General features: G+C 39.1%; 1 protein-coding gene across 2 annotated transcripts in view; it reads left to right on the top strand.

The window, feature by feature from the left end:
- The window catches only part of P4HA1 (prolyl 4-hydroxylase subunit alpha 1), a 73,569-nt gene that overhangs the window by 21,660 nt on the left and 25,096 nt on the right, over positions 1-26,813 (top strand). Inside the window, exons 6-9 of one of the 2 annotated variants that reach the window (XM_060203259.1) lie at positions 8,796-9,035; positions 11,596-11,792; positions 16,854-17,030; positions 20,465-20,535. In XM_060203259.1, coding sequence (XP_060059242.1) covers positions 8,796-9,035; positions 11,596-11,792; positions 16,854-17,030; positions 20,465-20,535 — 685 coding nt within the window. Of the gene's footprint in view, positions 1-8,795; positions 9,036-11,595; positions 11,793-16,853; positions 17,031-20,464; positions 20,536-21,630; positions 21,702-26,813 lie in introns of both variants that reach the window. The other variant, XM_060203193.1, reaches the window with a different exon arrangement.

The raw sequence follows: 26,813 nt of genomic DNA, 5'->3' as shown, positions 1-26,813 counted from the left end.
TGCCGCCTGTGCTTAACCCTGCGCTACTGCCTGACTCCCCTAAGTAGGGGATTTTAACCTGTATAAAAGAGACAGTACTGTTTCAAATACTTTCCTTTTTTTTTTTAATTATCTTTATTTATTTCTTTGATTGAGACAGCCAGAAATCGAGAGGAGAAGGGGGAAAAAGGGAGGGAGAAAGAGAAACACCTGAAGGTGTTGCACCATGAGGTCCTACATCAGCATTTTCTTTCCATAGTCCCTGAAAACCAGTCATCTACTTTCAGTCACTAATTAATATATATGTAAATACATTAAAATAAGCATATTAAATATATGGATATTTATTTAGGACAAAGGAGTGGTATGGGGAAGGGACAAGACCAGATTAGTATCCTGGCCCCATGCCAGGTGTCAAACTCGGGACCTCATGCTTGCTGAGTGCAGAACTCTAAATTTCTTCTTTCCTTCCTACCCTCTTTCTCTTTCTTTTTATCTTCTCTAGTCTGACTTTTTCAGAAAGAGACAGAAAGACAGGGAGAGAAAGGCTAAGAAACCATAGCATCGAAGCTCCCTTCCGTGGTGCGGGGCCAAGCTCAAATGTGGGTCACACACATGACAGAGTGAGCTATTGTGCCTGTCCTCTCTTTTAATTTCTTCCTATTTTTATAGTTTTCAATATATAGATTTTATTCTTTGGTTGAATTTAAGCCCTTAGAATGTACAACACAAAGAATGACCCCTTAGGGTCATACTTTTATGGACCTTGGGTAGTGATGTGTCACAGTGGGCCTATCAATTGTTAACAATTGCCCCACTCTGGTGGGAGATGTTGGTGGTGAGGAAGGTTGTCCATGTGTGAGAGCAAGGGGCTTATGGGAAATCTCTGTCTTCCATCCAACTTGGTTGTGAACTTAAAACTTCTCTGAAAAAAAGAAATCTTGGGGTGGGGGTGGGGGTTAGACAGCTTAATGGTTGTTATGCAAACAGACTCATGCTGAGGCTCCCAGGTCCCAAGTCCCAGGTCCAGTCCCCATGTCGCCATAAGCCAGAGCTGATCTGTGCACTAGTAAAAAACAAAGGAAATCTATGAAAAACATGAAGTGGTGTGGCTGGGTGGTGATGCATTTGCTTCAGCACCCCCATTATGCACAAGGACCCAGGTTCAAGGTCCTGGTCCCCAACTGCAGAGGGGAAGTTTTACAAGCAGTGAAGCAGGGCTGCAGATGTGTCTCTATCTCTCTCCCTCTCTATCTCCACCCCCCCAACTTTCAACTTTATCTCTATTCTGTGAAAGGAAGGAAGGAAAGAAGACAGTAGGAATCACAGAATGTGGTGGAGTCATTGTGCCAGTGCTAGACCCGGCAATAACCCTTCTTCTTCTAGCATTTGCCCTTCTTCCATAGCCAGTCAACAGCGTCAGGTTGAGCCTGATGTAAAGTTTCGAGACCTCCTTTGAATCTGGAGAGGTGGCAGTCGTTGACTATGTGGGTCATAGTCTGTCTGTAGCCGCAGGGGCAGTTTGGGTCATCTCTGGCTCCCCAGCGATGGAACATAGCGGCGCACCGGCCATGGCCTGTTCGATGGCGATTGAGGAGGGCCCAATCATAACGTGCTAGGTCAAAGCCGAGTTGATGCTTGCAGGGGTCTGTGATGAGGTGTTTGTTCTTTACCTCAGCTGACTGCCAGCTCTGTTTCCAAGAGTCTGGAACAGAGAAGTTCAGTGTTAGCGTAGGGGACCAGATTGGGTGACGAGACGTCAAGCGTTGGACAGGGTGGGCGAAGATATCCGCGTATATTGGCAGGTCCGGTCGAGCGTAGACGTGGGAAATGAACTTAGATGATGCCGCATCCCGACGAATATCTGGCGGGGCGATGTTGCTAAGAACTGGCAGCCATGGAACCGGGGTGGAACGGATGGTTCCAGAAATTATCCTCATGGAGGAATATAATTTGGAATCGACCAAGTGGACATGGGGGCTACGGAACCATCCTGGGGCACAGTATTCTGCAGTGGAATAGCATAATGCCAGAGATGATGATCGTAGTGTGGAAGCGCTCGCGCCCCATGAGGAGCTGACCAGTCTTGCAATGATGTGATTCCTCGCGCCCACCTTTGCTGCAGTTTTTATGAGATGTTCGTGAAATGACAGAGTGCGATCGAGAGTAATGCCAAGATAGACTGGCTGGGCTTCATGCCGGATTCTCGTATCAGGCAATAACCCTGATAGCAATTTAAAAAATTAGGAGAGAAAGACATGAAATGAATTAGAATTTCAATTCTAGAAGTTTGACTTCTAGAAAATAATGATTTATTTTCACAACTATATATTCAAAGGGCATTTTTTAGGTCTAGTTTTATTATTTTTTTTTTTCTTTATTGGGATTAATTTTTTTTTTTTTACCTCCAGGCTTATTGCTGGGGCTTGTTGCCTACACCACAAATCCACTGCTCCTGGAGGCCATTTTTTCCCATTTTGTTGCCATTGTCATTATTGTTGCTATTGATGATGTTGTTGGATAGGACAGAGAGAAATGAGAGAGGAGGGGAAGACAGAGAGGGGGAGAGAAAGATAGACGCTTGCAGACCTGCTTTACCGCTTGTGAAGTGACTTCCTTGCAGGTGGGGAGCTGGGGGCTTGAACCGGGATCTTGACACCCATCCTTGCGATTTGTGCCATGTGCACTTAACCTGCTGTGCTACAGCCCGACCCCTGGGGGATTAATGTTTTACAGTTGACAGTGAATACAATTTTTGTACATGCATAACATTTCTCAGTTTTCCACATAACAACACAACCCCTTCTAGGCCCTCTGTCATACTTTTCCAGGACCTGTACTCTCCCCCGACCCACCCCAGAGTCTTACTTTGATGCAATATACCAACTCCAGTTCAGGTTTTATTGTGTTTTTTTTTTTTTTTTCTTCCAGGATTATTGTTGGGCCTCAGTGCCTAAACTTTGAATTTTCTGTTCCTGGTGGCCATTTTTCCATTTTGTTGTTGTTGTCATTGTTGTTGGATAGGACAGAGAAATTTGAGAGAGATGGGGAAGACAGAGAGGGAGAGAAGGATAGATACCTGTGGACCTGCTTCCCTGCTTGTGAAGCGACTCCCCTGTAGCTGGGGAGCCCGGGTCTCAAACCAAGATCCTTATGCCAGTCCCAGCACTTCACACTATGTGTGCTTAACTGGGTGCACTACCGCCCGGCCCCCTTTCTTTTTTTAATGCTATACCAGGAAATGAACCCATATGCAATATCACCGCTGAGTGGCCTCCCTAGGCCAGTGTTTTCATTATTTTAGAGAGAGAGAAAGGAGATGTGAAGACGAGGAAGAGACCACAGCACCACTCCATCTATAGTGCTTTTCTGGTGCCATCTATAATAATCCCATGTGGTGCTAAGACTTGAATCTAGGGCCTCACACATGGGAATGTGTGATCTAAAGTGTCTTCTTACCTCTATTTTCTTTTCTACTAGTGTCAAAAAGAATTATGTGGTGTTTTCTCTTGTTTTGGTGGCAGGGCTTCAGCACTATGGGTCAACCTTTTTAAAAATTTTTAAAGTTATTTTTATTTCCTTTTGTTGCCCTTGTTTTATTGTTGTAATTATTGATGTCATCGTTGTTGGATAGGACAGAGAAATGGAGAGAGGAGGGGAAGACAGAGGGGGAGAGAAAGATAGACACCTGCAGACCTGCTTCACCGCCTGTGAAGCGACTCCCCTGCAGGTGGGGAGCTGGGGGCTTGAACCGGGATCCTTACACCATTCCTTGAGCTTTGTGTCACATGTGCATAACCCACTGCGCGACTGCCCAACTCCCTCTTTTTTTTTTTTAATTTAATGGGTAGAGATTTTGCATAGACATTTTCCCAATGAGGATATTCAAATGTAAATAAGCATATGAAGACATGCTTAACATAATCACTAGGAAAAATACAAATCAAAACCACAGTAAAATACTCCATACCACCAAGATTGGACAGCCAAATATTGGCAAAGATGTGGATAAACTGGTGAAGAAATACATTACTAGGTGGTCTGGGAGGTGGCGCAGTGGACAAAATACTGGATTCTCAAGAATGAGATCCCACATTCAATCTCTGGCAGCGCATATACCAAAATGATATCTATAGTTCTTTCTCCTCCTATCTTTCTCATTAATAAATAAAATAAAGTCTCTTCCTAGATAACAATTAAAAGAAAAAAATAAATACATTACTAGTGGCCTTATAATATTATGTAGCCACTTTGTAAAAGTTTGACAGTTCCTGAAAATGTTAAGCAGAGTTTCCTTAGGATTCAGCAATTCCATTTCTATGTATATATTTAAAAGTAATGAAAATAACTTCATACAAAAAGTTGCACATGCATGTTCAAAATAGCAATATTCATAATGGTCAACAAAGTCAGCTGCTCATCAACTGATAAGCAGAATGTTGTCTATCCGGACAGTGGACTATCATTTGGCAATAAAAGGAGGCTACAACATGGATCACCCTTGAAAGCATTATGCTGAGTGCAAGAAGCAAATCACAAGAGACCATGTATTGTATGATTCCATTCATATGAAATAACCAGAATAGGCTATCCTGTAGATAAAGAAAAAAGAGAAATAACCAGAATAGGCTAGCCTATAGGTAAAACAAACAAACAAAAAACCACCTAGTGGTTGTCAGCTACTGTGGAAGGAAGGGTGAAAATGTTTTAAGTCAGGTTATGGTCAGCAAAACAGCTCACTTAGGTAGTGTGCAACCCAGGCTGGAGCCGGGCTCCCAGAATGTTGAAGAAAGTTTTGATGCTGTGGTTTCTCTCCCTCTTCTTCTCTGTCTCTGTGTCTCTCTCTAGATGAAAAAGTCATCCTACAGCTGTAAAGTCCAGTGACAGGAAGAAAGAGGAGGAAGAATTCATGTAGCTAGGGAGGTGGTGAAGCAGTAAAGGTCAAGACATATAAGCATGAAGTCCTGACTTCAGCCTCTGGCACCACATGTGCCAGGCTGATGCTGTGGTTCTCTTTCTCATTCTCCCTCTCGCTTACTCTGCTAATAAATAAGCATTTTTTTTCTTTTGCCTCCAGGGTTATTGCTGGGACTTGGTGCCTGCACTACGAATCCACTGCTCCTGGAGGCCATTTTTCTCATTTTTGTTGCCCTTGTTGTTATTGTTGTTGGCTACGACAGAGAGAAATTGAGAGAGGAGGGGAAGACAGAGAGAGGGACAGAAAGATAGACACCTGCAGACCTGCTGGTGAAGCAGGTGATTTGTCAAGTGACCCCTCCTCCAGGTGGGGAGCCGGAGGCTTGAACTGAGATCCTTATTGCTGGTCCTTGTGCTTCATGCCATGTGTGCTTAACTCATTGCGCTACTGCCCGGCCCCCATAAATAAACATTTAATTTTTAAAATTTTATTATTTATTTATTTATTTATTTTCCCTTTATAAATAAGCATTTTAAAAGTGATAAACAGTCTTTTGAATACTAGAGTTGTATTCTTTAAAGGAGTGAACTTTTGGGTATGTAAATTATGTATCATTAGTGCTATTGGAAAGAAGGAGGGGGGAAAATTGAAAAAGAAAGAAGAAGGGGAAGAAAAGATTGTTGGCTAGACTCAAGGTCATAAAGACATTGACACCAGTATACATATGTGAGGACGGTGATAGTAGGTTTTGTCATCTAGTTTTGTACTCTATGGTATTTGCACAACAGAATTGCTGAACACTCAATTGGAATCTCTCAAATTTATCCCGATCATTACATGAGGTATGACTGTCTGTCTTTTTAAATTTTTACTTTATTGGGAGCTTAGTGTGTGATAGTACAGTTAGTTGTTGACACATGGTACAATTTCTCATCTCCTTATAATAGGTATTTGCAAAATAATTTTTTTATTTTTAATTTTTTTATTATCTTCATTTATTTATTGGATAGAGACAGAGAGAAATAAAGAGGGGAGGGGGAGACAGAGAGGGAGAGAGACACCTGCAGCCCTGCTTCACCACTTGCAAAGCTTTCCCCCCTGCAGGTGGGGACTGGGGGCTCAAACCTGGGTCCTTGAGCATTGCAACATGTGTGCTCAACCAGGTGAGCCACCACCTGGCCCCTGCAAAATAATTTCATGCCCAATTTAGGTCCTTTTCCTCTATCATGCACCAGGGTCCTAAACCCCCCTCTTTTTAAAAAATAATTTATTTCTTTTTTTAATTTTTAAATATTCCCTTTTGTTGCGCTTGTTGTTTTATTGTTATTGTTATGATGTCGTCGTAGTCGGATAGGACAGAGAGAAATGGAGAGAGGTTGAGAGAAAGATAGACACCTGCAGACCTGCTTCACCACTTGTGAAGCGACTCCTGTGCAGGTGGGGAATGGGGGGCTCAAACCAGGATCCTTATGCTGGTCTGTGTGTTTTGTGCCACATGCACTTAACCTGCTGCACTACCGCATGACTCCCTATTTTATTTCTTTTAATGAGAGAGATACAGAGAAAGACACAGAGATAGACAAGAGGACTGCTCAGCTCTGGTTAAGGTTGTGCTGGGGACTGAACCTGAGGTTTCAGAGCCTCAGGCTTACATCTTTTAGCATAACCATTATGCTGTCTCCCCAGCTCCCCATCTTCTTTCCCAGAGTCCTTTGCTTTGGTACAATACACCAAACCCAGTTCAAGTTTTACTTTGTGCTTCTTCTTCTCCTTCTCCTTCTCCTTCTCCTCTTACTTCTTTTTCTTCTTCTCCTCCTCCTCCACTTCCTCCTCCTCCTCTTCCTCCTCCTCCTCTTCCTTCTCCTCTCCTTCCTCCTCCTTATTCTCCTCCTGCTCCTCTCTTTCTCCTTCTTCTTCTCCTCCTCCTCCTCTTCCTCCTCCTCTCCTTCCTCCTCCTTCTTCTCCTCCTGCTCCTTCTCCTTCTTCTCCTCCTGCTCCTCCTCCTTCTTCTCCTTTTCCTTCTCCTCTTCTTCCTCCTCCTCCTCCTTTTTCTCCTCCTCCTCCTCCTCTCCTTCCTCCTCCTCCTTCTCCTCCTGCTCCTTCTCCTTCTCTTCCTCCTCCTTCTCCTTCTCCTCCTTCTCCTCCTATTTCTTCTCCTCCTCCTTCTTTTTCTTTCTCATTTCTTCTCCTCTCCTTTTGTCTTCCTTCCTTTCCCCCCTCTTTACCAGAGCACTGCTTATCCCTGACTTACTATGGTGCAGGGGATTGAACCTGGCACTTTGAAACCTCAGGCAGCAGGGTCTCTTTGCGTAGCCATTGTGCTGTCTACCCTTGCCCTCTGTCCTTGTTTTTTAAGTTATGCCTGTGAGCAAGATCATTTAGTATTTATCCTCATTTTGGTTTATCTTACTTAATACCGTTCCTTAAAGCTTTATCCGAGATGAGGGAAGGAGACGACTTAGTCGTATTTAACAGCAGAGAAGTATTCTGCCATGTATGTAAAGCACAACCTTCCTAGCCGCTCATTTGTCATCGGATATCTGGGTTGCTTTCATGCTTGAGCTCTTACAAATTTTACACCTGTGAGTATGTTGTACATTAGAAAAGGACAGTAACAAGTGTCGGCAATGATGTAGGGAAAGGAATTCTACACTGATGGTGGGAATGACTGTATCTTATGGTGACTAATGCTGTGTTAGCATGTTTTAACTTAATTAATATTCTGTTTAGTTATGATGTTTGATAATTTGATTCCTGGGCTCTCTTGTGCCCAGTTAGCAGCTGAGTGATTCTTGTGATGTTTCATATCTTGTAGATTTTTTAATATTTATTTATTTATTCCCTTTTGTTGCCCTTATTGTTTTATTGTTGTACTTATGATTGTTGTTGTTATTGATGTCTCATTGCTGGACAGGACAGAGAGACATGGAGAGAGGAGGGGAAGATAGAGAGGGGGAGAGAAAGGTAGACACTTGCAGACCAGCTTCACCGCTTGTAAAGCGATTCCCCTGCAGGTGGGGAGCCGGGGGCTCATACCAGGGGGCTCGTACCAGGATCCTTACAACGGTCTTTGCGCTTTGCGCCACGTGCACTTAACCTGCTGCACTACCGCCCGACTCCCCTAGATTTTTTTTTTTTTAAATGAGGATAAGGGCCAGAAGGTGGCATACATGGTTAAGCACATGTTACTATATGCACGGACTCAGGTTCAAGCCCCCACTTCCTACACACTTCATAAATGGTGAAGTAGGACTACAAGTCTCTCTCTCTCCTCTTCATCTCTCCATCCCCTCTCAGTTTTCTCTTTCTCCTATAAAATAAAAATATAGTAAGGAAAAAATGGCCAGTGGGAGCAGTGGATTCATAATGCTGGCACCAAGCCCCAGTGATAACCCTGGTGGAAAAGAAAAACAACCCTGAGAATAATAAGATTCTCTTAACCTTGTGTGGTTGCTGTGAAGTCCAAGTTAAAATAAGACAACACATAGAGGGTTGGGCAGTAGCACAGGGGTTAAGCGCACATGGTACAAAGCACAAGGATGAAGTAAGGGTTCAAGCCCCTGGCCCCCCACCTGCAGAGGTTGCTTCACGGGTGGTGAAGCAGGTATTTGTCTTTCTCTACCTCTTTCTGTCTCCCTTCCTCTCTTGATTTTTCTGTCCTATCCAACAACGACAACAACAATAATAATGACAAGGGCAACAACAAGGACAACAAAATGGAAAAAATGGCCTACGGGAGCAGTGGATTCGTAGTGTAGGTACGAAGCAATAACCCTGGAGGCAAAAAAGAAAATTTTTAAAAATAAGACTACACTGATAGCTGTATAGTTATAAACGAATATGAAATAACACGGAACACTCTAATGTGTCTAAAGTTCTCTGTGTTTTCTTTCTCTAGGAGTAGAACTCAAGTCTTTTCTAACTGTTGAAGACTGTTTTGAGTTGGGCAAAGTGGCCTATACAGAAGCAGACTATTATCATACAGAACTATGGATGGAACAGGCATTGAGGCAACTGGATGAAGGCGAGGTTTCTACCATTGACAAAGTCTCTGTTCTAGATTATTTGAGCTATGCTGTTTATCAGCAGGGAGACTTGGATAAAGCACTTCTGCTCACAAAGAAGCTTCTTGAACTAGGTATGTTAACTGGGTCTGATCCCAGGGTATAACTACTGGGTGATTTGACATTGTGTGTGCACATGTGTACAGACAGGTGTGTGTAGTCAGATAGCTTTGGTACTTTTCTGTTAGAAGTAAAGAGACTGGGGGTTGGACGGTAGTGCAGCAGGTTGAGCGTGCATGACGAGAAGTGCAAGGACTGGCGTAAGGATCCCAGTTCGAGCCCCCAGCTCCCCACCTGCAGGGGGGCTCTCTTCACAAGCGGTGAAGCAGATCTGCAGCTGTCTATCTGTCTTTCTCTCTCTCTGTCTTCCCCATCTCTCTTAATTTCTTTCTGTCCTATCCAATTATGACAACATCAATAACAACAATAACTATGACAACAATAAAACAAGGGCAAGAAAAGGGGGAACAAAAAAGAAGAGACTGATTTTTCAGACTTATTCATCCTCTCTCTGTTTATCTCTAAATAAATGTAACTGATTTTTCTCACTCAGCAGTATGTAACAATGATTGTGTTTCTCCACTCTGTACTATTTAAGGAATTTTGAAATTATACTTACTCTGGTTAATTCAGTAAAATGTTTATTTATCATGCTGTTACGTTACCCTGTTTCATTTGAAAAGTATTTTGATTTATTGCATTTCACATTCTCAATTAAAGTGAAATAGAATGAAATATATTTAATTTCATATTCAAATGTTAGAAAAAATCACCACTAGGCATTTGAATAAAGATATAGTGTTTCTGTAAATGATCCAAAGATCATGTGCATCAGAATCACTTGTACATGTAGGAGGAATGAAAATTCTCTAGTCTCTTCCTCGGGCTTACTAAATCAATATCTCAGAGTTGCAGTCGTGTAATAATAAATGTTGGTGATCTTTAGTTAATAGCAAAGCTTTAAACCTTAAGATGATAATTTTTTTATTAGTAGGGAAATAGGTACATGTTAGAATAATCAAACAGTCAAAAGTAGTTATTAAAAATATGCTATATTCTCTTTCTCCTTTTTTTTTTTTTTTTTGGTGGGCCCAGGCTGCTTTTTCATTCAGATAGATAGATAAATAGATAGAGAAAGGGAGGGAAACACCCTTAATACCAGAGCTTCCTCCAGTGCTATAATACCTCCTATATGGTGCTAAGACTTGTGCATATGGCAAGACACACCCTTCCTATCTCTGTGACTCTTTTTTTTCATCTTACATTTATATATTTCATTTGTGAGTTTCATGAGAGACAGAGAGGAGCCAGTGCACCTGTCTAGTCGATGTGTCAGGCAGGGATCCAACCAGCAGCTTCTGACATGCAAATCCGGTGCTCTGCCAATCGAGCAATTTCCCTGACAGCAAGTACATTTTCTTCAATGATTTTTTTTTTCCTACTCTTTTTTTCCTACTCATTGTAGGAACTTTCAAAGAAAAATATATAAAGAGTAAACTATCAACCAGCTAGTACCTATACTTTTTTGTTGCTGTTTTCTTATAGTATGTACTCTTTCCTTTCATACCTTTCTTTCACAGAATTAGGCTCGTATTGTACGTCACAGCATATATTGTGAAGCATATATATAATTCTCAAAAGCAAGACATATTTTTTAAAATCAAAGACTAAATTTTCTAAGAATATCAATAATGTAAATGAAGGTTCTACATATTCTTGTGCCTCTGTGTGTACCTGCAGCTGCTTGAATGTTTTTTTCTCCCAGAAGGGTGGAACAGTCCTCTTCCCCTTTCTCAAAAATAGCTAGAAACTATGACTTGCAGTTTGGAGGCAGTTAGTGGAAATTATACAAATTATAGGTTTAGTTTCTGTTTCCTTTCTCATTTAGACTTTGGGAACTAAAATTAAGTGAGCCCTCAGATGTAAGGCTATGTTCTTCATTTATAATGCATCTGTGGCAAAGGTTACTTCTGAACACTATACATTTTATTCTACCTGATGATTACATTTCAGTCTCAGAACAACCTTTTCTACTGCTTAAAATAAATAGAATGAATAATATTTTAATATTCAGTTGGCATTAAATTGATCATAGTGCCTTTGGCTCATTAGTAAGTTCTCAAAATAGAAGCAAAAATTGCTACTTGCAAATAAATGACTATTTCTAACTCGAAAACTCTTTATATATGGTGACTATCTTAATTTACTTGAGATGGTACTAGTTACACTTACTGTTCTGATGTCATTTTATTTGCTTCCAGGGTTATTTACCACTGGGACTCTGTTGCCCGCATAACTCCACAGTTCTTGGTGGCAGTTTTTTCCTATTTCTTCTTTAATAGAGGTGAAAGATTGAGAAATGGAAGGGGGGGGGGACAGTGAGACAGTGACAAGGAGAAACACCTGTAAAACTGATCTATTGCATGTGAAGCTTTCCTCTGACAGGTGAGATTGTGTGCTCTACCAGGTGAGCCACCACATGGCCCTTGGTATAATAATTTTTATTCCTCATTTCACTGTTAAACTCATCCTTGTTTGGAAGATAAATTATGTGGGTTCCTATTCTTGTACTATTACATTCTGATGCTTGAATTATTATAAACTCATAGATCTGCTTTTTTTCTCTTTTAATAGATCCTGAACATCAGAGAGCTAATGGTAACTTAAAATATTTTGAGTATATAATGGCTAAAGAAAAAGATGATAATAAATCAACTTCAGATGACCAATCTGATCAGAAAACCACACTGAAGAAAAAAGGGGTTGCTGTGGATTACCTGCCAGAGAGACAGAAGTATGAAATGCTGTGCCGTGGGGAGGGTATCAAAATGGTAAAGTGGAATAGTCAATTGTGTGTGTGTGTGTGTGTGTGTGTATGTACATAGTTTGAGAGAGTCAGAATTCTTCTTCACACAAGCCTATGGGTGCAAAATCAAAATTACACTATTATTACAAAACGTCACATCACCTTAACGTGTGTCTCCTGCTTAATGTGTTCCATCTGTTAGTAAAAAAAGTTTCAAAGGGGAGTCGGGCTGTAGCGCAGCGGGTTAAGCGCAGGTGGTGCAAAGCACAAGGACCGGCATAAGGATCCCGGTTCGAACCACGACTCCCCACCTACAGGGGAGTCGCTTCACAGGCGGTGAAGCAGGTCTGCAGGTGTCTATCTTTCTCTCCTCCTCTCTGTCTTCCCCTCCTCTCTCCATTTCTCTCTGTCCTATCCAACAACGACGACAACAATAATAACTACAACAATAAAACAACAAGGGCAACAAAAGGGAATAAATAAATAAAATAAATATTTTTTAAAAAAAGTTTCAAAGAAAAGCTTGTGAATCACATCAACCATTGCTTCCATTTGTGGTGATGTTACCCTTTCCATAGATCAAAAAGCGGTTCATTATTTTTTTAAGGTGCAGTAGCAGATAATTTCAGCTGAGTGGTAAAGAGATCTTGATATGAACGAGATTTCAGCTGGCTTAAGTAGAATGATGAATAACATGCTGTTTTAATCCATCTGTGACATGGAGTCTTCATCTATATATGATCTTTTTATTTTAAGCAGCTTTAAAAAAAATTTTTTTTTCCTCCAGGGTTATTGCTGGGCTCGGTGCCTGCACCATGAATCCACCGCTCCTGGAGGCCATTTTTTCCCCCTTTTGTTGCACTTGTTGTAGCCTCGTTATGGTTATTATTATTGCCATTGTTGATGCTGTTCGTTGTTGGATAGGACAGAGAGAAATGGAGAGAGGAGGGGAAGACAGAGGGGGAGAGAAAGAGAGACACCTGCAGACCTGCTTCACTGCTTGTGAAGTGACTTCCCTGCAGGTGGGGAGCCGGGGGCTCGAACCGGGATCCTTATGCCGGTCCTTGGACTTTGCACCACCGGCGCTTAACCCGCTGCGCTACTGCCCGACTCCCGAAAATATTTTCTTTTTTTCTCTTTCTCTCTCTCTCTTTCCTTTTTCCCTTCCTCCCTCCCTCTCTCCCTCCCGCCTTTCTTTCTCTCTCCCTCCCTCCCTCCCTCCCTCCCCCTCTCTCTTTCTTTCTTTCTTTCTTTCTTTCTTTCTTTCTTTCTTTCTTTCTTTCTTTCTTTCTTTCTTTCTTTCTTTCTTTCTTGGGCACTGTTCAGCTCTGGCTTATGGTGGTGCATGGGACTGAACCTGGATCTGTGGAACCTCAGGCATGAGAGTCTCTTTGCATAAGCACTATGCTATCTACCCCTGTCCTAAAAATGTAAAAAGACTTTCTTTAAAAAAATTTTTTTTGTGTTATCATTTATTTATTGGATAGAGACAGAAATCAAGAGGGAAGGGGGTGAGAGAGAGAGAGAGAGAGAGAGAGAGACACCTGCAGCACTGCTTCACCACTCGCAAAGCTTTCCCCCTGCAGGTGGGGACCAGGGTCCTTGTGCATTGTAACATATGTGCTCAACCAGGTGCGCCACCACCCAGCCCTTGTAAAAAGACTTTCAACCTATTTTAACTTTAACATTTATTATTATATTTTTATCTTTATTTATTTATTGGATAGAGAACCAGAAATCAAGAGGGAAAGGGTGATAGAGAGGGAGAGAAACAGAGAGACACCTGCAGCACTGCATCACCGCTTGCGAAGCTTTCCCCCTCCAGGTGGGGACTGGGGGCTCGAACATGGGTCCTTGTGTATTGTAACATGTGCGCTCAACCAGGTGCACCACAACCTGGCTCCTAACATTGATTCTTTAAAGTTATGAATATGTCTATAAATGACCCTTTGTTTATTGTGTATCTATTATTCATATATTTAATTTTTCATTATTTATGTATAGTGAGAGCGAATGAATGATTAGTAGAGGTGGTGAACAGAGCACTGCTCAGCTCTGGCATAAGGTGATGTCAGAAATTAACATGCAACTTTTGGGGCATCAGACAAGCTAGTTAGTACAAGAACAGGCTGATCTCTCTCTCCCTGGCATTGTATTTATAATCTACTGCTTTGGTATAGTGCTTCAGAGTACCTAGTAAGCCCAGTACAAAACTGTTCAAAGTGTGTAGCATTATACCCTATGATCTTTTACTCTGATGTGTGTATGGGTATGAGATGCATTGTTTTCCAACGTTATTGCTCATTGAATTGGTTTTTAAAATAATAGCATGTGCACTACTGTTCAGTTGAATGTGGATGCATGTATATGTTAGTGAATAAGTAAGTACTTTAAGTATAAACATCTGAATAGTGTTTAACTTGTTAGCTGCTAATTAACTATGCTTTATGTTTTGATATGACAATTTTTTGATATCTGATCAAAAATGAGAGTAATCTCTGACAGAAATTAAGTAGATGATCTCTATGGGTGACACTTTTGATAGTTAATAGAGTTCTGGGAGAACATACTTCACTTTGCTCTGAGACCTAATGAGTTAAGTATAAAGAAATAACACTTCAGTAGAAGGGTTTGAAACAAAAATGTTTGAAACATTTTTGAATTAGTATCTAAGTATTTGAATATGTCTCTTTTGAAGATAAGACTTAGTTCACCACCAACTCATTATTACCATTAAAAAAAATCACAGTAACTACTGGATGATTTCAGTCATATTTGGAATTAAGAGAACTAAAACACATGAATTTGCAAAAAAAAAAAAACAGAAGTAAAAAAATTGTCCAGCTTTGTGAGAACTATGGTTGCTGTAACTGGGAGGCGGGGACACAGAGCTCTGGCGCTGGGTGCAGTGTGGGACTGTGCTCTCTAATCTTGCAGTCTTATACACCGCTATTAATCACAAATAAGAAATTCACAGTAGTTACATATCATCATAAATCTTTTTAGTGTTTAGATTTCTAATGAGCAGATTATTTTATTACTCTTTATAACTTCATAAGAAGATAGCAAACTAGCATATAATTGAAAAACTGAAGTCTATTAAATTGCCTGTTCATTGATGTGACACACATGTCAGCTCTGCTCAAGATCAGAAACATCTTTTTTCCCTCAGACTAGCTAGATTAAGTTCATTTATCATTATGTAATACTATTTAATATAAAACCTTTAATTTTATACTGGATAAATAAAATACTTTATTTTCAGAGTAAACTCCAGTGGTTATATGTTTTAATGTGTTAACTAGTAACTTAATTATCATCAATAAATCTTTAATTTAAAACTAAAATTTCTATTCCAGTATGACATACTATCTATTCAAGAAAAGAATCAGCAGTGGCATAACTTATAACACATCAATTACTAAAAGGAACATATATTTACTTGACTGTTATATTCTTAATATCCCCAAAGGGTATTAAGATATGAAAATATTTTCTTGCTTTATTTCTATTTCTATTCTTCATTGAAATTTTTATTAGTGATTTAATAATGGCTTATAAGATTATAGGGTATAGTTCTACACTATACACCCACCACCCACCCCAGCGATAACCACAATAGTTTACAAAGTCTTATAAGACAGCTTGGCCCCATATGAGTAAAGCCATTTGACAGTTGTTTTTTCACCTCATTATTCACTTCACTAAGATCAACTCATGTTCATTCCATTTTGTCCTGAAGGGCATCCTTAGGTTCATATAAGGTGGTTTTTTTTTCCCTTCTTATTTTTTTTCAGAGCACTAAGTAGCTCTGGTTTTTGGTGGTGGAGGGGTTTGAACGTGGGATTTTGGAGTCTCAGGCATGAGAGTCTCTGCATAACCATTACGCCATCTACCCCTGCCCTGCACCTTTATGGTTCATAGCTGCATTACTCACAAGTAGTCAAGGAGTGGAAACAGCCTAAATGCCCATCAATAGATGACTGTAGGAAGAAGTTATGGGACATATATTTGATGGAGTATTACCCTGAAATTAAAAGTGATATTTATTTTTCTTTATGCAGTGTTGGGGATGAAACCAGAGTAATGACTGTGTAGTACTACCATTGTGTTGCCTTTCCAGTCCAATTCTTTCACTTTTTTTTTTTTGCCTCCAGGGTTATTGCTGGGGCTGGGTGCCTGCACTATGAATTCACTGCTCCTGGTGGTCATTTTACATTTTTTTTTCTATTGAATAGGACAGAAATTGAGAGGGGAGGGAGATAGAGAGGGAGAGAGACAGAGAGACCCCTGCAGACATACTTAACCCACTTGTGAAGTGACCACCCCCTGCAGGTGGGGAGCTGGGGGTTTAAACTGGGATCCTTGTGTGGGTCCTTGCGCTTCATACTCTGTGAGCTTAACCCAGTGTGCCACCACCCGGCCCCTCCTTTCACACTCTTATCTCGAGAGTGCACTCAATAGAGAGAGCACTGCACTGTCTATGGGACTTCTCTGTTGTCCACGATGCTTGCCACACCTGGAATCCAGGAGCTTATGCACGGTAGGATGTGGCTTTGTAGGATGCATCAATACTTGGCCTCAGTGACTTATAAGTTTTATCAACTTATTCAATAACTTATTAAGTGCTACCCATTTTCATTTCTTAAATTTTTTAAAATTTAATTTGTTTTGCTGTAAGTATTTAATTGGTAGGTATTGAGGAAAACCTCATTAAGTTGTCTTATTTTCCTCCTGTAGATACTTTCTCTGTATAGATCTAGAAATTTATGTTTACAGCAGCACCAGACATCTATCTCATATTTACATAAACTAGTCATTATTTTGGGCAGGGTAGATAGCATAATGGTTATGCAAAGAGACTCTCATGCCTGAGGCTCTGACATCCCAGGTTCAATCCCCTGCACTACCATAAACCAGAACTGCTTAGTGTTCTGGTTAAAAAAAAAAAATAGAATAGACAGTATGTCATATTTGGAGTAGAAATTTTAGTTTTGAATTAATGATTTATTGGTAATCATTATTAGTTAACACACTAAAACATATACTCATTGAAGTTCTGATACATTTATCACATTATGCTTAGACTCCTCGGAGACAGAAAAAACTTTTCTGCCGCTACCATGATGGAAATCGGAACCCAAAATTTATTCTGTCTCCAGCCAAACAGGAAGATGAATGGGATAAACCTCGTATTATTCGCTTCCATGATATTATTTCTGATGAAGAAATTGAAATTGTCAAAGATCTAGCAAAGCCAAGGGTAAATATATATTTTTATTTTTTCACCTCCTCAGTTTCCTCTACTTGTGTACCTGTGTTATCCATTGTAAGACTGCAGAAATGATAATTGATATGGCAAGAGCCTAATGGCTAGTTTTACATACCACCCCAGCAATGTCAACCACCGTTTATACCAGTTTTTCTCAATTTGTTAGCAATCCAAATAACATATCTTGCAACCAACTTTTAATCACTTTATTAATGAAAATCATGCAGATTTTATTTTATACATAACAAAGTTTATTTTTTAGACATCTTCCTCAAAAAAGTTTTATATGTGCTTTGTAGTCTGTTAATCTCATAGACTGCCCAAACACCATCTTTTTCATGTCTTTTTGTTTGTATCTGGAATAGGACTGAAGTATCTTTACTCTTTCAGGCACATTATTAGTAGAAATATGTAATTTGGCATATACATCATGTTATTTTGAAATGATGACATAATTTTTTAATGCAACCTACATCATTTATCTTAATAAGAAAAACAGAAGCCAGGTGGTGGCCCACCTGAGAGAGCACACACATTACCGTGGCTCAATTCCTGGTCCCTACCTGCAGTAGGAACCTTCATGAAGAGTCCAAGCAATACTGCAGGTGTCTCTCTTTCTCCTTTTCTGTTTCACTCTATTTTTATTAGAAAGGAAAGGAAAGAAAGGGAAAGGAAGAAAGTCATCACTAGTAACAGTGCTAACCCTGGTGGCAAAAAAAAAAAAAAAAGTTAAAAAATAAAAGCAGTGTAAACAGAATCCTATAAACTTTGTGTTTAGCATTGAAATTCTTGCTTCAGAAACTGTGAGAAAAAAAAAATAGGGGACCAGGTGGTGGTGCACCTGTTTAAGTGCATGTGTTACAATGCACAAGGGCTCAGGTTTGTCTCCACCTGCAGGAGCAAAGCTTTGCAAGTGGTAAAGCAGTGTCTGTCTTTCTCCCTTTCTGTTTCCTCCTACCCTCTTAATTTCTAGCTGTCTTTAGCCAATAAATAAAGATTAAAATAATGCATCTTTAAAAAAAAGTGAGAAAGACTACCTTTTATCCTTGTCCCTCCTTTTTTTTTCAAAAGGTCATTTTTAAAACCAGTTTGAACTTATGATAGTAAAATATAAACATCCATCACTTTTTTAAAAATAATTTAAAAAAATATTTATTTATTCCCTTTTGTTGCCCTTGTTATTTTATTGTTGTCGTCATTGTTGGATAGTATAGAGAGAAATGGAGAGAGGAGGGGAAGACAGAGGGGGAGAGAAAGATAGACACCTGCAGACCTGCTTCACCACCTGTGAAGTGACTCCCCTGCAGGTGGAGAGCTGGGGGCTTGAATCAGGATCCTTACACCAGTCTTTGTGCTTTGCACCACCTGCGCTTAACCTGCTGTGCTACTGCTCGACTCCCAAGGGCCATTACTTTTATAGAGACTTTTAATATTTATTTCATCTATATAGGTGCGGGGATACTCCTTATCTTTCTTTTAAAGATTTATTTTATGGGTGGGGGAGAACACTTTTCTAGCAAGTGAGGTTCGATTGAGCTGGAACTTTAGGCCTACAAGTCCTGCACTCTGCTTGTGACTGTGGCACATTAGTTCTGTAAAGTTCCACATAGTAAGTATTTTCAGACTGTACAGTCGTTATACTCAGTCCCATCGTTTATATTACAAAAGTAGTCATGGGGAATACATAAATGAATGTGGCTATCATCCAAAAACAAAACAAAACAAAAAACCCCCCCTTTTTTTCTTCCAAAAGAAGATGACAGGCTGACTATAGCCTATAAGCCATAGTTTGCTGATCCTTATAAAATAAGGTTGGGTTATCTTATTATCACTGGGGCTTGTTTCCTGCATAACTCCACCATTCCTGGTGGCCATTCTTTCCTTTCTTCCTTTTTGTTCCTCCTGTAGATGGAGAATGAGAGGCAGAGAGAAAAGACACTACAGTACCACTTCAGTGCTCATGAAGCTTACCCACCTTCAGGTGCTGCCATGTAGTAGCCAGGAGTTTGAACCCAGGTCCTTGTGTGTGGTAACGTGTGTGCTCTACTGGGTAAACCATCTCTTCGCCCCCACCCTGGCGAATCCTAATAAACCTTCTAAGTAGACTGCTACTTAGAATTATATCACATTCCATCATTTATTTCCATTTCTATTTTAGCCCGTTATTTGTGGCCAGTAAACAAAAATGCCATGACAGAATATTTAATAATTCATTCTAGATGGCCAAGGAGGTGACAGAGTGAATAAAGTCCTGGACTCTCAAGAATTAGGTCCTGAATTTGATCTGTGGCATTATATGTGCCAGAATGATGCTCGGGCTTACTATCTCTTCCCCTCTCATTAATTAATGACTTCTTTTTTTTTCTTTTTAAGAATTCATTTCAGCTCTGGATATATAACTCAGCTTGTCAGAGCTTAGAATGTGTGTGCTTGAGATCTCAGAGGCCTTAGGTTCAACTCTTGGTACTTCCATATGCCAGAACTGAGCAGTGCTCTGTCTTTTCTTTGCTCATCAAAATAAAAGGTCCCCCCCCCCTTTTTTTTTTTTTAAAGAAAAACATTACTTCAGCTTTGAGATCAGTTTTATGTTTCTGAGTTTGGAGGGCTCGTCTTCACAGGGTATATCTCAATTGGATAGTTTAAAAAGAATTCAGTGACAATAAGAATTTCATATTCTTTTGTTATCCTCAGAATCACTTTCCTATTTTTTTAAGCTTAAAATCATTACCTTTGGCAATCACCTTTCATATTATTATTTTTAACATTTGTGAGTTGCCTTTCACTTGTCTTTGTTTTCAGCTCAATACTATTTCACTATCTATATGAAATCTATATGCAGATATTCTGAAAAAAGGATATATCTTGAAACAGTTTTTGAATAACATTGGCCATTGCAAATAGTTCAATCAGTAAACAATTTGTTACAACTGAACATCAAAAAATTTGGAATGGAGTGAGGGTAGGTAGCATAATGGTTACGTAAACAGACATTCATGCCTGAGGCTCTGAAGTCCCAGGTTCAATCTCCCAGACCCCCATCAGCCAGAGCTGAGCAGTGCTCTGGTTTAAAAAAAAAAAAAGTTTGGAATGGATCATTAACTTTAAAAAAGTTATTCATAAATTAGACTTTTAAGTTTTAGAGATTGCTGTTTCCCTCATCATCACACACTCTAGCCACCAAAAGAAAATTAATTTTATATCTCCTGAGTTTATACCATTCATGCAACAGCAACAAAAAAAGCAACAACAACCCTAAATTAACAACTGACTTTTAAGGTATACCACAAGGTGCCCAGAAGTCTATGGAGTTATTTTTTCTTTTAACCTCGTTTGTAAAAAAAAAAAAACCCCAAAATTCTGACTGGATAAATGTGATTCACTTTTTTTGTTTTGTAATGCAACTATTTCGATGGTTGGCTTCACAGCTGAGGCGAGCCACCATTTCAAACCCAATAACAGGAGACTTGGAGACGGTACATTACAGAATTAGCAAAAGGTAAGAGATGTGTGCACTGCATATTTTGCCTGCTAATAAAGGTTTTATTCATTCTACAGGAATTATTATTTATTTAAGGGAAGTCAGTCATTTTCAGTCTCCAGCTCTCAAGTCACTGCCTTTTTATACACGCATGGATAACTGCATTGTGTTTCACAAGTCTTACCCTTTAACTAGAAGTTGTGTTTTTAAGTTAGTGTTCTTTTAGGGAGTCGGTGATGCTTTTCATCATTCAAGTGATGCTTTGCATCACTTTTAAGGTTAGGAATCAGATATCCAGGAAATGGCTCGATACTTATTTCCTTTATCTTGCCAAAGTTGGGGGGAAGGAGTAGCAGCCTAGATTAATCTCGGTGTAAAATGTACATATATAGTTCTTTTATGTTTATAGGTACTGCAGTGAATTCACCTAATAGTTCATGATAATTCTAATGGCATTTGTCTCTACATCTTCTAAAATGCCTTTTTGGAATAACTTGTATTCCTACAACTTCTAAATTGTCTTTTTGGAATAACTTGTATTCCTCTTGTTGAATTTTTTTTTTAACTTGCTGATTTTAAAAGTTTACAGTGGGAACAACAATTATTCTGACCGCTGTTACTTGTGAACTTAGTTGCCTTTTACTTCTTCAGAAGTAGTTACCAGTTTTGTTTTGGTAAATGTTTTTAAAAAATGAAATTTAAGAGACAAGTTATTCTCTTGTCAAAATATTTAAGGACTATTTAATCATAAGTGATAAAATTTAATAAGCAGTTTGATTATTTTTAAATAGCTTAAGTTCAATCAAACTTCTAGATTTGAGAAAGAGCCTGTGAAACTCATTGCTACAAATCATTTACATACAGCTTCATATGATTCAAAAAAAGTGAAAGGACAACAAATCTATGACAAAAATCTGTCAACTCATTTTCTCTTAATTTGGAAGTGGCATTTCTTACTGCCAACATTCTGAAATGTTTTTGCTGACATGAAGCCATTACCTGCCATCTAGACCAATCTGAACCCTTCCAATCACCAGTGGCTTGGCAAAACAAAACAAAAGTTCAAAATTGCCTGCTACGTGAGTAAGTTTTTGTCCTTTCTCTTTTTTGTAGCTGAGCCGAGCTACAGTGCATGACCCTGAGACGGGAAAATTGACCACAGCACAATACAGAGTATCTAAGAGGTAAGGGAGTAATGGGGAAGAATTTTAGTTATATTTGGACTCTTTTTTTTTTTTTTAAATTTCCTAAGAATCTGATATTCATAAAACATGTGATATCACCTTTATAGAGCCAGGCCTCACTTTATCTCTGTGGTAAATGCAGGGGTTTAAAATTTTTTGGGGTCATCCAGTAACTGTACATTTTAAGAAGTGAATGCCTTAAAGGATTACAAAACAAATCCTTGGATAAGTCATTTGGTTTCAGTTTTTTGCTTTTAACAGTTTTTACAGAGAATCTTTTAAAGAAATAATTGTTAATAATAAACCACTATGTAACTATTAACTTAGAAGTAGTTCACAGAATAAAATGTTCAACATTTCTGTTGACATAAGGAGGACTTCTTAGCTCTCATAAAAATGAAAATAGAAATATCATTGAAATGGCGGTAGCACACTGGGTTAAGTGCACATAGTATAAAGTGCACAGACCTGTGTAAAGATCCCGGTTCGACCCCTGCAGGGGGGTCGCTTTGCAAGTGGTGTAGCAGGTCTGCAGGTGTCTGTGTTTCTCTCCCCCTCTTTATCTTCTCCTTCTCTCACAATTTCTCTCTGTCCTAGCCAATAAAAATAGAAAAAAATGGCCTCCAGGAGCAGTGGATTCATAGTGCAGGCACCAAGCACCAGCTATAACCCTGGAGGCATAAAATAAAATAAAATAAAATAAAATAAAATATTATTGAAATGAAATGAACTTAGTCTCACTTTATCTGTGGTAACATTTGCCCACAGATATAAATCCTAATTTTTTTTTGGGGGGGAAAGCCCTATTTATCTCATTAGGAACATTTTAATGTATTTTCACTTTTTATGTTTGATAATGATTGTTTAATAATGTGATTAATTCTGATATACTAATACTTGTGATACCTCATTCCAGAGGACATTGTTAATATTTTTATCTTCATTTTACAGGAAATTTATAATTTATATAAATATTTTTATTGCAGCAAAGTAAAATGTGAAGAGTAAAATATTTTTCAGGCATAAAAATGTATTCCTTGGGGGGCCAGGCAGTGGTACACCTCATTAAACACACCTGTTATCATGCATAAGAACACAGGCTCAAGTTCCCTGGCAAAAATAAACACTTGCAGTGGGGAAGCTTCACGAGTGGTGAAGCAGTGCTATAGGTATCTCTCTTCTCTCTTCTCTCTCCTCTCTCCTCCTTCCCCTCTCAATTTCTTTCTATCCTAGCTAGAATAAATATTAAATCAACAAAACATTAAAATTATTAAAATATATCATTCTAGGGCAGGGTTTATCAGTTCTTTGTTGTTTGGGACTATTCTGTATTTTACAGTATGTTTACAGCATCTGTGGAACCCATTGGATAGATAGCGCCTTTTACTTTATTATGATAATCAAAGATGTTTTCAGACCTTGCCAAGTTTTCCCTTGTAGCCAAAATTGAGAACCATTGTCTATGATAAGAATGGAATGGACATGCAAGTTCAAAGGGAAACAAAACAAAAATTTCCAAGTTATTAAAAATGCTTAATTCCCCTCCCTTTTTTTTTTTGCCTCCAGGGCTATCACTAAGGCTTGATACTGGTGTTGAATCTACTGCTACTGGTGTCCAGCCAGTGTTTTCCTTTTTTTTTTTTAATTGGACAGGACAGAGAAATTGAGAGGGAGGAAGACAGATACCTGCAGACCTGCTTCACCTCTTGTGAAGTGTCCCCCTGTAGGTGAGGAGCGGGGTCTTGAACTTGGATCTGTGTGAACTTGAATCCTTGCACTTAGTACTATGTACATTTAACCCGGTACACCACCTCCTGACCCCGCATTCCTATATATTTTTAAGCAAATGATAACAGACATCTAATCATTATGGTGTTTAGACTTTACTGGATACATAAAAAAGTAATGATTTTATTCAGAAATTATTGTTGTTTGAGTATTACGGAATTCAGTATTTGAAACAATTATGAACAGTTTTAACTGTCAACTGGAAAAATGTACAAAAGAGTACATACATATGTCTTACCTATTTCCAGAGCTACTTGAATGAAAAGATTAAAGATTACAAAATTGTTATGAAGGCTGAACAGAATGCATTGGTTCATTTTCTTGCTCTTTTTGGGCAGAACTTTTGGGCATGCTTTCATATGCTAACTTTCAGCATGCCCACATATATAATCCAGTTCCAAACGGCCCTATACCAACACCTACTCATTTGTCTAATTAGAAGAGTGAAAAAAATTAAATTTCCTATCATAAGATTTTGAGTTCAGGAACACTAATAGGTGATAAAGTATTGAAGAAGCCAACTTAGATGTGACTAGAGTCATGAGCATTTTCCTGTGCTTGATGGTCATCAGAGTGCCTTTTTTGGTGAAGGGTCTGTTAAATTCTTTTCTTTTTAAAATTTTTATTTACTTATTTATTAGAGACAGAGAAATTGAGAAGGGAGGAGGAGATAGGAGAGAGACAGAGAGATGCCTTCAGCTTTGCTTCACCACTTGTAAAGCTTCCCCATTGCAGGTGGGCTTGAATCCCAGGCCTTGTGCGTTGTAGACTATGTGCTTAACCAGATGCACCACTGCCTGGCCCCGGGTCTGTTAAATTCTTTTCTCCTTTTGATTTTTTTGGTTTGGTGTAGAGTTTTGTGAGTCCTTTATTAGCCTTTTGAATATTAGCCCTTTGCCAGACACATGATGGAATAAGAGAATCCTATGAAAGGAAAGGTCTCACCCAAGTAATGATGGTGAAGGGTTGACATTCCATGCCTGAAGTTTCTGGACACAGTCTGAAGTGAAGCATGCTGAGTTGGTTCTCATTGCGTTGATTAGGTTGGGATCAGTAGATGCAATATCATATGGTATGAATTGAGAGAAGCATGCCAGAAAGTGAGCCCCACCCTAGAGGTTTCAGGACTGGGGAAAATATAGGCTCTCAAGGTTCCTGCTGTCTTAGGGTTTAAGAAGACAATAAATAGTTATTGGTGTAATCAAATTATTTGGCAATTGGGTTAACTTTGAAAATCCCTTTGTTAGGATTTGCTGTATCATACACAACCTCACCATAATTTATGTCCTTTGACATTATTTGTATATAGCTGTGCCACCAGTTGCTTCTGTTCCCCCTGGTCTAAGCTTTTAAGACAGTCAACATATCAAAGACTCAGCCTATGTATTAAAAAGACTCATTCTGTGCTTTAAAAAGTTTGAGACATTCAATAAATTTTCCCCTCTCATATTAATTAAATAGTGATTTATATGACTACAAACTAATAAGAGTGTACATAAACACCATTCCTACCACCAAAAGACTGTGTCCCATCCCATACCCCTCCACCCCCTTCCCCCGTCCCTTGAAGCTGAACATCCACCCTTACCCTCAACTCAGGGTTTTTACTTACTACTCCAAAGTTTCTATCACTTTGTAAGAGGTAACCAAATGAATAATTGTGGAAAATGCAATACATTTGGAGTAATCTAAGAATCCTTCATGATTCAATTGATTGATTATTTCAGTATATATTTATCTACTGTATGCCACACTGAAATAGGTTCTGTGGCTATAGTGAAAACTGAACCAAGCAGAATTTATGTGCTTGGAACTAGTAGTTCAGTGAAGATACCTTGCCTTAATCAAATAAGCAATTAATGTAAAATGACTGTCAGAATACTACTAAAAAAGAAAATACAATACTGTATAGACATATAAGGGACATCAGCTCTATTCCAGGTATGTAGAGCTGATATATTCCAGGCCACAGGCAGTTGCCAACTCCAGAATTAATAGAGGTTTTGAGAAACCCAGGATAGTTCTGAGGAGCACAACTGTCTCCAATACAGTCAGCTGACTTCTAGTATGAGTCCCTGGTGGTGTCTGCTAGGCACCTACCAAACTTAATGACCGTAGTCTTTTGAGGACACAAGCTAAAGAGGCTTCTCATTGGAATGGGGTGTTCTCATAACTGTAATATCTGGATTTGGGCTAGATCACTTCTCGTGGATGATCTAGGTTCTGCTAAGATGATGGGTGTTGGTGGATTTCTTTAGACTGAAAAACCATGGTACTGAAAGTAGCTATAAGGTTACTTTCACAGGTGAGTGCAGAGGAACAACATTCTTTGTTCTTTTTCTTTCTCTTTTCTTTTCTCCGCCCCCCCCCCCCTTTCTCTTCATTAATGGGACTTTACTCTAGGTCTACTTTTTTCAAATAGAAAGACAGAGAGACCAAGTGCAAGACTCCTCAGCACCAAAGCTCCCTTTAGTACAGTAGGGACTGGATTCAGGTGTGGGTCATCCACAGCATTCTTTGAAGATGTAGATCCAGGAGGTAGGAAGTGAAGAGAGGCTGGGGTGAAGCTATATTAAGAGAGTATAGGGGCACGAAATGACTAATTGGCATTCTATAGAAGATGCTGTTTTTGAGCTTGATGATAGCAATGTTGGGCAGAAGTGAAAAGAGTTACTGAAAGATTGCTGCAGTATCTGATTTCCATTTCTGACAGACATTCATATTCTAGAGCCAGGGTGTGGAGGCTTTCTGACAAAGCCCATTTGGATATTTATGACATAGTTCATATGTCATACAAAAAAATTTTAAAAATGAGCACTTACTGTTGTTATGAAAAAAATTGGTAAATTTATTTAAAGTCCCACCTGCAGTTGCCTTGGCAGGATTAGACCAAATGATTTCTTGGGTTATATGCAGCTAACAGACTGACATTACCCGCCTTCCCTACCCCTGTTCTAGACACTTGTAGCTGAGGTGGTAAAGCTTGGCATTTGTGGATTAGTAGATGATGTAGCTTCATCTCTGCTTGCCAGTTTCATGATTAGTAAAAACTTTCCCCTCAAAAAATAAAAAAAGAAAATAAGGAAGCTTTGAACAAATTTTGTTGTAGGGAGGCATCAAGAAAAGTTGATCTGACAAAGTCATGACTAAAGACTTATAACCCAAAGCTTTTATGTTGCAAAGTGAGAAAGAAGAGTTTTTTTTTTTCTTTATTAGGGAATTAATGTTTTACATTTGACAGTAAATACAATAGTTTGTACATACATAACATTCCCCAGTTTTCCATATAACAATACAACCCCCACTAGGTCCTCTGTCATCCTT

Source organism: Erinaceus europaeus, chromosome 1 (genome assembly GCF_950295315.1).
Source record: "Erinaceus europaeus chromosome 1, mEriEur2.1, whole genome shotgun sequence".
NCBI classification, from domain to species: Eukaryota; Metazoa; Chordata; class Mammalia; order Eulipotyphla; family Erinaceidae; genus Erinaceus; species Erinaceus europaeus.
The sequence above is the reverse complement of the archived record's forward strand: the minus strand, read 5'-3'. Positions and strand labels throughout refer to the sequence as shown.